The sequence below is a fragment of the Pinus tabuliformis genome, chromosome 4_2, assembly GCF_031772625.1.
Source record: "Pinus tabuliformis cultivar Carrire ecotype Pingquan chromosome 4_2, CPIR1, whole genome shotgun sequence".
In the NCBI taxonomy this organism is placed as follows: domain Eukaryota; kingdom Viridiplantae; phylum Streptophyta; class Pinopsida; order Pinales; family Pinaceae; genus Pinus; species Pinus tabuliformis.
This window is the reverse complement of record NC_142304.1, coordinates 506,630,611-506,647,148: the sequence shown is the minus strand read 5'-3', so window position 1 is coordinate 506,647,148 and position 16,538 is coordinate 506,630,611. Positions and strand designations below refer to the sequence as shown.

Below are 16,538 nucleotides of genomic sequence, written 5' to 3'. Positions count from 1 at the left end.
AGAGTGAGGTCCTTTTCCTTGACACGTAAGATCCTTGATCCAAATTTCTTTGACACGTAAGACCATTAGTCCAAATTTTGTTATGACACGTAAGGTGATGACAATGTCCCAGTAGGTCTAGCAATACGATAGGCATGAACCATGTGACGGTGCCAAACAAAATGAAAAAACATAAATATATTAATGTTAAATTTGACTTTAAAAATCCATTGGCATCCTATAATGTTAAAAATTCCATTGCCACCATATAAAAATAATTTGATGTAAAATCCTTTTGCCGTCATTCCAGAAAGGGAAACAAGACCAGGCTCCCCAGCCTCCATGTGACCAGGTGCTAGGAAGCACCTCGATTTTTATTCGTCGGAGCAGGAACTTCAGACTTTCTCGAAGGCGGGGCGAACCGTCAGGGCGGAGGAAAAAGCCTCAGCAGCTTCCCCGGGTCGTGGGTTCGATTCCTGCGGACTGCCCGATAAATGCAGTAGACATCTCGCGGGCACGTCTGAGGCAGCTGAGGTTTGTTTGCACAGGATCCATGGCGGAGCCAGTGGGAGACGACTCCAAAACCTCTGAAAATCAACCCTCCATCGATACGGAACCCATGGAAATCCATGGAGAAGTTTCTTCGGTCGAAACCCCAATGGACGACGGTCTCCTAGGGAAATGTTCTGAGAACTCCAACGCGAGCACAGAGGCGTCGTCGTCCTCTTCGTCGGCTGCTCTTGAAAAAAGTTCGTTGTCGTATTCGTCTTCGTCTTCGTCGGCTCTTTTTGAGAAAAGCTTGTCGTCGAGCAAGCTTAACGCTGAAGCTCCCGTGTTTGTTCCCAGAGCGCAAGCTGCCGTTCACGTCGGAGGACCGATTTTGCCAAGCTTTACTGAACGTCCACTGCCAGAGCAGTTTTTTGAGCAGGAGGTCTTGGCGTCCGAGGCGGAGAGTGCGGCTGCCCCCATTCATTCCTCAAAGGCCGTCCTCACCGAGGAATTGAAACAAAAGGTCGTTCAGCAGGTACATGCAAGGCTCCTTATGTATACTCTTGTTCTTATGCATTTTACGTTTTCAACCTTCAAAGTTTATCTTGAATCTTATGTGTGTTACTCTAGTTAAGACATTTATCCAGAGAGGTCTAAATTTGACCTAGATCGTAGTCTACTTTCTTGCCTTTGCCATTTTATGTTCTCTGTGAGAAAATTTACATTTAGCTTCGATCATGATTCTATCAAGGCTTCAAAGTCGGTGATTCTGAAGTGCTCTCTTAGATGTAATTTCAAGAGAGACGCCATTTTTGGACAAAATTGCAGAGGGCTTTGTATCTGTAGAATAGGATACATATGACGCACTCATCTATGGATAACTCAACCACGGTACGGGAAAACAAACCCTTAATAATTTCGGGCCATGAGAAACTTATCACCATTCGAATGCATACATGTATTCGGTAAAATTACTGCATTGAATAATCAAACATAAACTTACACAAACAATGGCAATCCACATTAATTTCACTCAGACAAGTAGAGTTAAATTGCAGATTTATATGCGGAAATATAAATATTTATCTTTTAAGCAATGTTCCATTCATTGCTGTGCAATGTAAAATAGTACTGAATTTGAATTTGTGAATGATAATAAACATGATTCAGTTTTATTAATGAAATCTATTCATTTATACCATAAATGAAACACATTTAATAAAATTTTGATACATCGATTTAAATTTAATACTGAAGTCTAAAATTGTAAATTGAAATTACTTGAATTGAAAGAGTGACATGTCAAAGACTCAGGTTGAGGTCATTAACAACTAGAGTCAAGACTCGAAAGTTAAAACTGAAAATTAACAATGGACAATGAACATTTGAAAATAAAGCCAGCATCAAGGAGAGTGAAAGTGAAAGAAAATAAAAATGAAAGTGAGGTAGGGTTTTTTTTATATATCTAGGAATGGAAGGGAATAAAAGGCAAATAAAAGTGAAAGTGAGGTGAGGTTTTTTTTATATTTTGAGATATTTTTCTTTTTCATTTTTTAAGTCTTTATAGGCAAAAATTTCGGGGGATGTCAAGAAGTCCCCTTTCGTGGGGGGATCCCCCAAAATCCCCCTTTTAGTGGGGGATGCCTAGAAGCGTCTCCTTTCTCTGGGGAAACTTTTCCCTAGGCATAGCCCTGTCCCAAAAGCGGGGGAAACATGGGAGCGTGCATCCTTATTAATTTCTTAATTCCATATTTAGTTTTAATTCCTATAGCACCATGTCAGTTGACACATCTGATCTATAGCACCAGAGGTCTACTTTACTATGGGGCCCTACCCGATGTGAGTCGGATGGTGATAAGGATGCTTGAATTCAAGAAGAGCATGAAGGTACATGTCCGAGATGTACTGAAGGAAAATCTTACAAGGGGACCATTCCACTCATGTAGCAGTTCCACAGGTTTGGAACAACCCGAGGGCTTTGAGACTCATGATCAGGAATCTCATGTATGCAGGCTGAAGAAAGCTCTCTATGATTTAGAGCTAACATCCCAAGCTTAATGTGAGAGGATTGATAGCTGTTTGATGAAGCTGAGATTCACTAGGAGTGAAGCCGATTCAAACCATTGCTTGAAGGTTGTGGATGATAGACCTCTCATATTGGCACCTTATGAGGACGACCTCTTTCTGATAGGTGCAGACCCTCTCATTTGCAAAAGTAAGAGGGAGTTGGATTCTGGATTTGGAATAATGAACTGCAAGTCCGTGACTACCTCGATGGATCTTAACTTTCAGAAGTTATGTGGTAGGGATGTCGGACCTGATTTGGGAAATGCCTCTGAGTTTCACAAACTCATACTAGCATTGATGTTCTTGATGAACTCCCGTTCGGATATATGTTTTGCAGTTAGCATGTTGGGCTCATATTTGGTTGAGTCTCATTGGATTGGTGCCAATAATCATTTGAGATATCTTCAGGGCACAATTTCTCATGGATTGAGATACACTGTCGGAAATGTGAAGCTACATGATTATTCTGATGCTAATTAGGTAGGCAGTGTGGAGGATCACAAGAGCACTTCTGAGTGCTGGTTCTCTTTGGGTTTTGCTTCGATATCCTGAATGAGAAGGAAGCAGAAGTCGGTTGCTATAAGCACTGCTGAGACCGAATACATAGCTACGAGTATGACCTCATGTGAAGCTGCCTGGTTGCGGGAGCTCCTTAGTGAGTTGTTTGACACATGATGGATACCACCGTGTTTTTTGTGACAACGAGAGGGGGATTCGATTGTTGAGGAATTCCGTGTGTTATGATCACTCCAAGCATATAGACATCAGGTACCACTCTATCTGGGATATGGTACATCGATGAGCAAGAAGGCTCCATCGCATTGGGACTGATGTGCAGGTCGCAGACATTCTGTTGAAGCCTCGGGGAAAGGTCAAATTTGTGACTTTCCAGAACGACTTGGAGTCGTTGAGAGACCCTTTTATGAGGGTCCTGTATGATGCATGCATTGAGCTCTAGGAGCTCTGGGGGGCTTGGGGTACTTCTTGGAGCAACAAGCGACCATAGGGCTACTCACCCTCCCCTAATGGTGCGCTGTGTACAGGTTGAATGGTTCAGCCTTTCCCTGTGATACCCCGTGGCGTCTTATGGACAGGATGAGTGGTTCTCCTATCGAGGCATCCTACCCATGCAGTTTGGGACTCATGGGAAGTACCTCTCATTTGGCCAATGAGTAGGGAAATGGGGTTAGGGACCATAGTAATATCGATGGATGCATCGTGTATCTACTGTACTCCCTATGCTAGGATGACCGACATTAATCGGGGATCAATTGGAACTGACTTCGGGCCAATAAGAGTGATATAGCTCACTCCCTCTTGGAACTGATCTGGGATCAATATGAGTGGTTTGAGACACTCTCTTTTGATATTGATCTAGGATCAATGAAACTGACTTCGGGTCAGTATGAGTGGTTTGAGACACTCTCTTGTGATATTGATTTGGGATCAATGAAACTGATTTCAGGTCATCAAGAGTGATATAACTCACTCTCTCTTGGCACTGATTTGGGATCAGTAAGAGTGGTATGACACACTCTCTTCATATGGGACTGACTTTGGGTCAATAGAGAATGGTACGAGACATTCTCAAGCAATTCTTCTTCTTCATGGTTCAGCAGAGCAGAGCTGCGCAGTGCAGGGTACTGATGGCAGAGGTCATATAGTCTGGCAGATGGATCAGCGGATGGAGTTCTCCCTAGTTGAGAGGGAGTGTTAAAATTGACAACTAGGGCCAAACTCCATGTGGGTCATCTTATTCATGGCAACTGATATTTTTCTTGGATCCCTCTCATCGAGAGGTATAGGATTGATCTAAAGATCATCCAATTCTGATAAGTATTCATGGAGATATGAATTTATTTGTGCTGTGGGACAATTCGTCAAGGTCGGCCAACAACCAAATAAATCCCACGTGTGCTCAACGTTTTAGTATAAAAGGAGATGACTTGATAGTCATTTCAAAACACACTTCAGTGTTGATTTCTCTCCACTTGTTTTGGGTTTTAGTGGAAGATAAGTCTAAGAGGAGGGAGCCCTAGACGCAGGGGGAAAGGAGCCTAAACATGAAGTCTAAATGCAGTCCTAGCACAGCCCTAGCTTATGACAACTCTATGCATGACCTAGAGGACGCAGTCATGTTGTAAAGAAGAGATGCCCTAATCATCTACGCTATCAAGGAAGACAACCCCCATCTAATACCCTGTCCCAATGGTGACCCTAACCGCAGCAAAGAGGCTCCCTAACTCGCTGTCTAAAGGATGCCCTAACTGCAGTAAGGAAGACCGGCCAGTGAGTTTTTGAAGGGACGTTTGGAGGCCAACTTCAGGTGACCAAGTGCTGGAAGAAGGGCTGAAGTACCTTGCTGAAGGGCTGCAATAATTAGGGACTGTTCTGGGCTAGAGGGATATCATCCTGAAACAGGCTGAGTAAGGGACCTTCCTGTTTTGATTAGGCTGCAGGCCTGTAGGTACTGTTTCGAGGGTCAAACATCCCTATACAAGGAGTTGTAGGTGCCTGCTCAAACAGCAAGGTCACTTAACTTGGAGAGGAGAGGAGGCCGCATAATTTAAGGTGTGTTTTGGGTATGATTGTTTGGTTGCTGTAGGTTACAATGGGAGCCCTAACCAGTGACCAAAACACTTCCCACGAATAGAAGTGCAGAAGTATGTATTCTCTCCATTAGCGACTTGTGTTGGGGTTTTGGATCAGTTTGATATGAGAGGTCTCTTCAGATGTTTTATGAGGAGATCCTAATTGCTGTCACAAGAGGTTCTTATCAGCAGTTTAGAAGGGCTATACTATGTTGGCTAAAGGAACTGCTACAGCAATGAGAAACCTCCCTATCTTGATGAGAAGAAGCTCCTATAACACACAGATCAGCATTGTACATGTTGATGACAGTCTTGTGTGTATCCTAAGACTGTGGGATCATAGTCTATCTTGCTGCTGGGCTAGGCCATAGGCCATAGCCAGCAGCTAAGGCAGTGTGGCAGCATGACTAAAGCAGTGTGGCAGCATGACAGAAGTAATGGTGCAGCATGGTGTAGATCAGTGTTGCTGGACATGGTGCAGCATTGGTACAGCACATCAATGGAACATGATGCAGTACAATGATGGGTATAGTCATGATTAGTGAAGCATGATGAAATGCATCATGGTGATGATAGGTGCAGCATGGTGCAGCGCAGTGAGGTGCAGCATGATGATGAGGTGCAGCACAATGATAGGTGCAGCATGGTGATGGAGTCACCTTGGAGAATCAGTTGAAGCAGCATGTCTTCAACTGAGTTCAGCTACCTCATGTATCATCTTCTTAGAGATGATCTATGCTTCTATTTAGATAAGTCAAAGTGTTGACCTCTGTTGTATATGTACTATCTCTCTCTGTGCTGAACTATTGAAGAACATATAAGAAGAATTGATCAAGAGTTTCCCCACATTGGGGTTTTCCCCTGGCTAGCGCCACATTTTGTGTCCTCTTGTCTTGGCTTGTCTTCTGCGATTTATGTTTATGTTCTATCTGCAATTTACTATTATGCTGATGTGATTGCGAATCTGGAAAAGATATTGAGCTAACTGTGAAAATTGAAATAAATTGCTCTAAGCATAGAACATACCTAAAATTAACACCCCTGCCCATCTTCTTTCCCTTATCAAGGAAATAGCATCCTCCTATACATGTTTAGCAAAACAACACTCCATAAAGAGATGCTGTACACTGCGAATTTCTGCTTTGCAAAGAAAATAAATACCTGGTTCCTACAAGGATCTGATGTGCAGTTACCTGAGGTTAATATACTGTATGACAAGACCAACCATAAGAAGGTTCATCTACCCATCTCTGTTCCAAGCATTGAGCTATCTTCCACATCCTGAGTTCCAAAGTGAATCACCATCTTGATCATGAACACCCGATAATTGTGATATTCCTTTTTGATTTAGGTAGCACCTCAGCTCATCATATAACATGTAGATATCCTTCCCTCCCAGCCATGGATCCAACCCCAGTATTACCTTCCTTCGCGCGTCTTCCTTCCCCATTGTAAAAGGGTCTTTTTATTTTTCTTCCACCACCATTTGCTAGTGCCGTTATGAGGTTAAAAACTGTCACTCTTTGCAGCAAGAGATTTCCTAAATAGAAAGGTTTTTGAAACCTTTTTTCCTTTTGCCCTCAGTCTTGACAACTTTTTCCAAGAAACCAGAGCCATGCTTTTCTATCTACGCCCTTTTCCACAAGAATTTGAAGCACAATCTCCTATATTTGTCGATAATGTATTTTGCAATATAGGCCTTAGAAAACAAATATATCAGTATTGCCTCCAGCACAGCTTTCAGCAGCATTACCTTGCCTTCTAACAAAAGTCATTTATTGCACCATACCTTAAACCCTCTTCTCCAATTTTTCAATTAGACACAACTAGTCTTTTTGCCCGTAAGCAATAGGGTTTATTAGAAACCGTAGGTATCCTAGCCTCAAGTCTAAATCATATACCTGGAAACTTGGAAGGGGAGGACCATCCAGATTGCATTTTCATGCCATTGAGCAGGGCTGTTGACTTTTTTTTTGACTTCTGAGCTTTCACCTCCAGTTCCATTGTTTCATAGAATAGCTTTAGGGCTTTTGAATTATTTTAGCATCTCTTAGTGTTCCATCTCAACAATATCACATCATCCACGAAGAGTTAATTACACACCTGAGACCAAAATCACTTTTAAAGTTCCTGTAGACTTTAAATGACTTGTATATCTATTATCTGCTCATTCCTTTGGCTACTAGTAGGAATAGTTAAGAGGAGAGTGGACAACCCTACCTAAGCTCTCTTTGAAGGCTTAAGGAGAGGCACCATTAATTAAAATAGCAAGTGAGACAACTCTCATACATGATTCAGTCTAGTTTGTAGAGCAACTGGAAACCCTATTACATGAAACAAAATTAATGTGAGTTAGAGGGTGCTTACCCCGTTGTAAACGTTGAAGAGATCTAATTTGACTTTGAACACAGAGGTCTTCTTTTTGCTTTGACACTATGGAAAACCTCTTGCGTAATTCTGACAATGTCGTGAATCTGCTTTCTACTCAGGAAACCAAATTGCTGTCTTGCTATTGCTTCAGACATAGTAGAATTTACCCTCAATGCTATTACTTTGGCAGTGACATTATGCAAAGAGACGGGTCTAAAGTCTTGTCTAAAGTCTTCACATGTCTCGAGTGATCCATTTTAGGGAATACTTCTGAGAATGTGGCCTTGAAAGCTCCCAACTTCCATCAAATCATAAAAACTCATAAAGGAGTCTTATTGGTAGTCCATCTGGATCGGGGATTGTGTTTTTGACAGTAGAACACCACATTTTTTGGTTCCTCTCTTGACACCTCTATTAACTACTCTCTTTAATTCTGAGTAAGAAACCTTGGAAACTACTGGGATATATAGGTACTACTCCTGCTATATTTTCCCTTTGAAGCACTTTGTATAGACAAGTATATAATGTCTTCTTTGACAGGATTTCAAAAGAACTAGCTAGTCCACCACTTGATTTTTTGAACTCCGAAATAGTGTTTTGACATTTCCTCATATTGGCATAATTGTGAAAATACCTGGTGTTACCATCTCCTCTTTCAACAAGATTACTCTGCTTTTGATTCTCCATCTATCCTTGAATTTCAACAAATGCCTCTTCTCTACTCCCAGAAGTTTAACCTCCTCTTGTTATTCCTTAGCAATGAGACTTCATGCATAATTCTCATAAACCTTTTTTAACTTACCTTCTATCTTCTCCATCCCTTCTGTGGAAGCTATAAACTTTTTTCCCACTGTGTAGAAGCTTTTTTTACCTTTACCAAATTTTCTTGCTTCTGCTTCATTGTTGAAAGATCCTTGTTTTCACTGTAGGGTTTCAGGACCATAGTGATCAACTTTTGTATTCCTCATCAGCTGCACAAGAGGGATTAAATTTGGTTGGTGAAGGAGATTTCTTCCTCCCCTAATCCAATTGCAAAAGAATAAGTTTATGATCTGAGAATGCTTCTGTACCTGTCCAAGCTCTTATCCTTGCATTCCTTCTGACATCAGAAGTCTATCTAGCTTCTTCCCTATTCCTTCTATGCCTTTCCCAGTGTTTGTCCATGTTGGAGTAATTTCCATTGGTTCACTATCACAATTTTTTTTCTTCAATCTTGAAGATAAGAAGTCAGCCAAAGGATCTGAGCTACTTCCCTCTCTCCAAATATTCCTTTCCTGAAGTACAAAGTTAATGTCTCTGCCCATATAATATTCCTATCCCGAAAAATAGGCTGGTCCAGGTTGTCATCCCAAAACTCTATTCTTTGGTAATAAGGTCCATATTGTTCATCATGTGAAATCCATCTTCGATTTTTTTGGATAAAACTCAATTGCAATAGCTGACTTCAGAAGATTAACATCCTCCTTTTCCAGGGTCCTTTCATTCTATCACCACACCAAAACGCTAGTGTGGAAAAATGGAATTTAGCAATCTTTCCCAAGGGATTCTTTCTCTTGGGGAGATCCAAAACTCCTTTTATATTTAAAGAAGGAATATTTTTAACCTTCAGGTGGGCCTTCCTTGCTCTAAGAGATGATGCCTTCCCCGACCTTAAATTAGTTTGGATTGGATCAATATGTAATCCATACTGATGCTTTTAGAGTGGAAAATTTGGAGGAATTGGCATGTAGAGTCATGTTTATTGGCAGTCCCAGTTTGGAAAATTTTAGGGGAAAAACTTTAGGAGTCATTTTGAGGCCAAAATGATCCCTTTTTGTGGTCCAGACCTTGCTATAGACCTAGATTCCATAATCTACACACCGATACCTTTCCAACTGCACAAGAGTTGCCTCAATCAGAGCTCACATGAGAAATTATGCCACCTAAAAGTTGAGCTTGTATGATAAAGCTATGCCTCCTGGAAGTTGGCTTATCAAAATTGCCCACCATATTTTGAGAGGATGCCACATCAGTTCTTTTACCATTTACCGTTGCTCATGGAAAGGGAGCTAGCCACATGGCGCTATGAGGAAGACTCTAGAAGAGTCAAAATTGTAACTCTAGTTGAGTTGGAGTCAACTTAACCATTAGTAGGCTATCGGGCTGTGTTTTAATTGGGCCACTATGAGGAAAAGGGGTTACATTTCATTGGAGTGCATTTTGTTCCATAGATGAACAAAGTAGCTGAGAGTGGACAGAGAGAAAGAGAGCAAACAAAGAGGGTTTGTGTAGTGTAGCTGTCCATGGGGCACATGTTTCACTGTTTGGGATTGCATCCATTTCCATTCAGAGAGAGAGAGCAGAGCAGCCTCACCTTCTAGCTGGTTTTTCTCCCGAAAGGGTTTCCCAGATCATATCCTATGTTATTATGGGTTTGAGTGATTGTATTTTGCTCTGTTCTCTGTTTTCTGCATTTTATATATTTCATGCATGAAAACAGTAATTTAATAAATCCAAGAATCTAAGGAAAATAAACCCTCATTTGGATTTTGGATTTTCAGGATAAAATTTATCAGATCTATTGTGACAGACTATCTAGTGGACTCTGGAGTATCAATGGGCAGTATACAATCATTGTTCTGGTTATATTTAAAGAGAGATCATATTTTAACCTTCAGGTAGGCTTTCCTTGCTGTAAGAGACAATGGTGGTTTGTTTTCCTATCTTGCTATGTGCTGTGCTAAAGAGAGATGAGAACTTCGTTGACCTTGATGAAGAGAGGAGGCTTGGTTGGGTCCTCCATCCAACTGTTGTGCTAACACCTGCTCCATCTGTTCCTGTCTAGCCATCGACCTCAAGTGACATTTCTTAATAGGTTCATAATCCCAGCTTCCAAGTTTTGTAAAGAGTTCAAACTGCTGGAATCTGAGACCACACTCTGCCCATCTGTTTTGAAGAATTTGGTTTTTTTCTGCAAGATAGCTTCTTCCTCCCTTAGATATTCAACCCTAGAGCCTTTTCTCTGAGATCCTGAAACTTCAATCCTGGGAGAATCCCTCAGCAACAAAACCACCTCCTTTATCTCCTTTCTCTTTTTATCAACAGGAACCTTCCCTTTGCTTTTTTTATTTCTCAATCTTAGGTTGATTTTATCCACAAAAGATTCTTATATTATCTCTTGAACGACACGACGACTCCTTATGGCCAAAAATCATCTTTATGTCTTGAAATAAATTGCAACCTTCATTATTTTAAAGTAAGCTTGTGTTCTTCCATGCTTTTGCTAATCCCCTCAATAATCTTACTGCCACTGCTTGGGAAGAGGTTCCTTCTGGAAATACACGCTTCCTTTCATTGGTATGTCCTGAAAAACATACAGAACTCTTTCTCCTGGTATGTTTTCTCCTTTGGCCACGAAAAAAAGACATCAATGTTTAAACTTTCCAAATAGCCATGAAAAAATGCCATCTTGAAAGGGATCTTAATGCTACCTTTAAAGTTCTCTCATTTTTCCAGCTCTGAATTCAAGTACGAAAAGGGTGATAGATTTTTTTAATGTCAATAATGGAGGATTTTACAATCACAAGGAGACCCTTGAGAAGTTTTAGTTATTTGGTGGGAGAAACTTGAAAAGGGACTAGTTAAAGTGTAGTTAAGTGAAAGAAAGTAATTATATATGTGAAATATATTGACAGTACCACTGAACAAGGAGGGAGGAGTTTGTGGAAAACCTTAAAGGTAAGTAGAATGGGGCTAGGCATGTTTTTATTTTATTTTATTTTATCACATGGGTCAAAGTTTTGAACTTCAAGAACACAAGTTTATTCTCAATGGTTGGGATTGCCTGTGTAAGAGTGATAAATGTGAGGGTTTGGTGATTGGTCAACTGCTGAGGGCTTGGAGACTACACTTGGAGGGCAGCTGCCATGGGAGGTTGCAGGGAGGAGTCATGTACCAAATGATGGGACAATTTAAATGAGTGTTCTGAAAGGTTGTTATGGATTAATGGCATGTTATGAGTGGAACATTGTTGTTTAGTATGAAACCCCTAATTCATGAATGCCTTTCTATAATGAAGCCCTGTTTGGGATCTTCATTTCCAAACGATGTCTTCTTTACGAAGAAAAATATTTATCAAGATTTGTCGATTCTTAAAGGAGGCCACAGGACATTGTTTTAATGCATAAAACATTTAAATGCGAGTTAATAGCAATGCTAAATGCATTGGCCATGGCTAGTGGAATGGTTTTGCAACATTCTTATTGCAAGAATCTGCAGTTGATGTTATATGGTTTCAAGTTTTATTGTGCGTGCATGTATTAGTTTGTCATACATATTGCCATTAATAACCTTTTATTGTTAAAACCCATCAACAGCACACTTTTAGGATAAGTTTTTCACTAACACATTTAATTTCAAATCAAGGCTTATTCATATGATGAGAACTTTCCTAATTCTGTCTACTTGAAAATTGTGCAGGTTGAGTTCTATTTTAGTGATTCAAATCTGCCCACTGACAAATATTTGATGAAGTTTGTGAAGAAGGATCCAGAAGGATTTGGTAAGAGAATTCATTTCTTCTGAGATGGTCTTTGTCAATTTCCATTCTTTATACATTATGTTTCCTGGGTGAAAACTGTCTGCGTATCTTTATCTTTTCTTTTTTGGTAGAAGAAAATACTTCTATCACAGGTAGGCTTTAGCCCAACAGTAAAGCCAAAAGGCTGGGCTTGCCAGCAGATTGGAAGGCTAGAATCAATATACATACATAGTATTCAGAAGACAATGGAAAATGACCTGACATGCGAGATGAGATTTACTGATTACAAATGTCTATAGTCCTTGGTGCGAAACAAAATCCTTCCTGCAGACCACCTAACTAGAAACCAAGCCAAGAATTTTAACCACAGTGGGGGGAGGGGGGGATGAAACCTTCAAGAGCATTACATGGAAACAGGAGGACTATGCTTATCTGTTTCTTTACTGCCAACTCTGATAAATACCTTGGGATGAGGACACTAGCATGCATTGCTTGATCAAATTGCTTCAGTATATGCATATAGACTTTTTGCCAAACTTTTTTTTGACTTTTTATGGCAGGTTTTTGTTCTCTGGTAGTCGACCATGGAAGTAGCTTATATTACTTGGCTGCAGCTCGAAGCTTGCCAACATTGTTAACTGTCAACTGACTGGCCTATGTTCCCAGGCATTATCAGCTTGTCTAGTCTGTGTAACTTTGCGTTTTGCTTAATTAGAGGCTACCTTTTACCCAAAAACTGTCAATTGTATAGAATTGCTAATGTTGATTTACTAAAAACTCGATTCACATATTTTTCATTGCCAACTAGCAGTAATATTATCACGGTTACTACTATAGGTTTAAGATATTACCCTATGTTAATGTCAAAAAATAAACAATACATCTAACACAGAGGAAGGAATATGCAATAGAGTATAGTGAAAGCTGGACGAACATTTTGGAGTGCAGAATGTGTCAATTTGGAAATGATGTTTGTTAGGGGTCGTTGAAATCATCGAAGGTTGCAATATACAAGTAAATGTGGTCTAGCAGTAATATTTATGATGCAAGGATTTGGTTCTACGCTTATTTTTGCTTAATGCTTTAGACTGCATCGACTCATTTGAATCATCAACACGTCATGCAAAGTATCTTCAATTTAAAAATCAATCTACAGAAGAGTATCTGAGGGATTATGTATGCAATTGATTGTAGCAATCGTAGGGCTTTGGCTCTATTTGTGTGTGTGTATATCCCAAATAATAATCTTACTGTAGCTAGTAATGATATTTCAGAAATAGAATGCTGGTCTTTATTAGATTTCTGATACTTTGCTTTGGCCAGTTCCTATTCCGGTTGTGGCATCTTTCAGGAAAGTAAAAAGCCTTGTTAGCAATCATTCTTTGGTGGCAGCTGCATTGAGGACATCTTCGCAACTGGTAAATTGTTGGACTTAATAATTTTAGTAATGCTCTCATTAGATGAAAATATAAATGAAGCTACAATAGTAATAATGAAAATTTCATAATTTATGGCATTTTACAAGGTTGTTAGTGAAGATGGGAAGAAAGTGAGGAGACTTCACCCGTTGACAGATAATGACATTGAGGAGGTGCAGGTAGTGCTTTGAGTAGTCTGTATTTGTTTTGCCTCATAATATTAGCAGTAGTGGCCGAGTTGTTATGATTCTGTTTCTTATATATGGTCATCTGTGTTATCTGATATTATACTATTTGGTTTTGCAGTCCCGCACTGTTGTTGCAGAAAATCTGCCCAGTGATTATTCTATCCAAAATCTGGAGAAACTTTTTGGTGCTGTTGGCAGGTATGCAATCTAATTAACCAGTTTCTATTCACATTTAAACCGTTAAATTTTATTGACCATTGCTATTTTCTAAATGTTCCTCCTGAGTTTGCAGTGTAAAACTTGTGCGTGTTTTCCAACCTCAAAGGTACGATTCGGGCCAAGTTTCAATGAAGGCCCACAGGAATGATATGTTTGTCAGCAGCAAGGTAACTGACATATTGCTTGATGACGCCGAGTCACACCTAGTCATAACCAGGGAAAATTTTAAGGATAGAAAATTATCTTGAAATTTAAAAACACTGGCAAATCTTGCTGGTCCCTAATATGCAAACTATAAAATATTTATTGATGTATTGTAAAATTATTCAAATTTATAACTACTTTATATATATTCTCTATATAATGTTGGCGATTTTTAATTTAAAATAATTTTATAGTGTAAAAGTTGGGTGAATCAATTTTTTTATAAAAAATGGAAATTGACAAATTATCTTGAAATTTAAAAACATTGGCAAATCTTGCTATTACCTAATTTGCAAATTATAAAATGTTTATTGATGTATTCGTAAAATTATTCAAATTTATAACTATTTTATTTATATTCTCTATATAATGTTGCAAATTATAAATAAAATGTTTATTGATGCATTTATAAAATGTTTATTGATGCATTTGTAAAATTATTGAAATTTATAATTATTTTATATATATTCTCTATAAAAAAATGGAAATTGGCGATTTTTTTAGAAAATTCCTGGAAAATAAGCCCACCTGCTCGAATATTATCTCTTTTTTAAGAAAATTCATGGAAATTTAGCCCACCTGCTCAAATATTAGCTCTTAAAATTTTCCATCTTCATAACTTCGTTGCCAAGAAAGAGTGGCACTGTTGTAATCGGGTGTTGTAAAATGTTTATATGTGAATAATGTGTGCGTGATCATTAGTGAGCTTTCCCTATGATGATAATCGTAACTTGATTATATATAGTGGTTCTGAGCGCTATCACTTGGGTGTCTTTTTACTATGATGATAATCGTAACTTGATTATATATAGTGGTTCTGAGTGCTATCACTTGGGTGTCTTTTTAGCTGCACGCACTTGTGGAGTATGAGACTGTTGAACAAGCTGAGAAAGCTGTAAGTCAATTTATGATTTGCATCATTGCCTGTACTTTGTGTTGTATTCATGGATTGAAGTTTCACGTGTTAGAATTCTGGACAGGTTGCTGATCTAAATGATGGAGGAAACTGGAGAAGTGGCCTTCGAGTGCAACTGCTTTTAAAGCGGATGGTATTCCTGCTTTTATTTCTTGTTTGTATAGGTCGTTTGTGTTATGTTAACAGTTTGATTCAGCTTTAGTGTGAAAAGTGCAATACTGATTTTCCCTGTTGCAGGGTAAGTATGGACACCCAACAAAAGGACGGCAATTGGATAATGCTGATGGACATGGACATGGTGAAGAGGAAGATGTGAACAACACATCTGACACAGGAAATGATAAACAATCGAAAGTTACTGCACAACATTCAGACCGACATGATGAGTTAGAGGTGAGTTACTTATTCTTCCTTGAGATTTTAAGAGAATCAATCTCTACTATCAAGGTTTCATAAAATATTGGAATGCATCTAATTTTCAATAATCAGGGAGACGCGCATCACCCAAATGAAAGAAATGGAGGAAGAAAAGGCAGGGGAAGGGGACGAGGGAAGCCTCGTGGCCGTGGGCAGTATCATGGTAATGGGCGTGGCCATCCAGTTGGCTCAGCATCAACTAGCAGTTCTAGTAGCAGTGAAGTTGTGGTCAAGCAACCTCCAGGACCAAGAATGCCAGATGGAACCCGGGGCTTTACCATGGGTCGTGGTAGACCACTCGCTGACAGTAATGTTTAGAACCATTTTTCGTAGATGAGCTTTTGGGACATGGAAATCTGTGATTTCTCTACTGTGAACTGTTTTTATTGTTTGCACCTTAGAGATGCTACTGAGTTTTCCAGTTTACAGCTCATCATTGTTTTGTTCTTATTTAATCGAAGATACTATTTTGATAGAGGCTTTGTTGGTGGGGCTATCTAGTTAGTTGTCTCCTGTTTCAAAGAGGAGGCTTCTTAGCAGAAAGAATATTGTACAAATGTAATTGGTTTTGGTTTTGGTCTGGAAAGCATCAGAAGGCCACTGGACTTCTCTAATTACAGTAAAAATACAAATGAATGATATAGTTGTGTAATATGTCTTAAAGCATTTTGTAATTACTCTTAAGATTTTCTTGAGGCACCATTTAAGCTTTAATCGATATAAGCTTACTCATAATTGTGGAGCATCATCTCCTTATTAGATGTAGTTCTATAATTGATTCCAGAAATAGTTGTTTTCTTTTACAGCCAAATAACGCTATGCTTTTCTAGAGGGTTCCAAAAGACTTCAATATAAAGGATATTTGAGGAAATTCTTATTTCATTGTTCCGGGGAAAATTTTATCTCGGAGATGAGACAGCATTGCGCAACTTTTTAAAATAATGTTGAAAAGGGAAAAATATGTCTGAATTTTATCATGAATCTTTCAAATATCTGACCCCACACCTTTCTTTTTTCAAAAAAGGAACCAAGCATATTACATATTCCTTATGGAAAAGGATCCGAGCATATTCCCATATTCCATAAAGCATCAGTCAACTGAGAAATTCAATAATAATTATGAAAACTATTTTATGAGAAAAAACAATTTCTAATCTCGAT

General features: G+C 39.1%; 1 protein-coding gene across 2 annotated transcripts; it reads left to right on the top strand.

Moving 5' to 3' along the window:
- Positions 1-272: 272 nt before the first annotated feature.
- LOC149170220 (la-related protein 6B-like) lies at positions 273-16,031 on the top strand. Of its 2 annotated transcripts, none has more exons than XM_089428951.1 (10): positions 273-1,003; positions 11,955-12,036; positions 13,339-13,433; positions 13,541-13,612; positions 13,740-13,819; positions 13,914-14,007; positions 14,892-14,939; positions 15,025-15,093; positions 15,198-15,353; positions 15,450-16,031. In XM_089428951.1, the coding sequence occupies exons 1-10, from the start codon at positions 533-535 to the stop codon at positions 15,693-15,695; spliced, it is 1,413 nt and encodes a 470-aa protein (XP_089285077.1). In that variant the 5' UTR covers positions 273-532; the 3' UTR covers positions 15,696-16,031. The 2 variants fall into 2 exon arrangements, with proteins under 2 accessions (XP_089285077.1, XP_089285076.1); XM_089428950.1 differs by having other exon boundaries at positions 15,013-15,093.
- Positions 16,032-16,538: the final 507 nt, after the last annotated feature.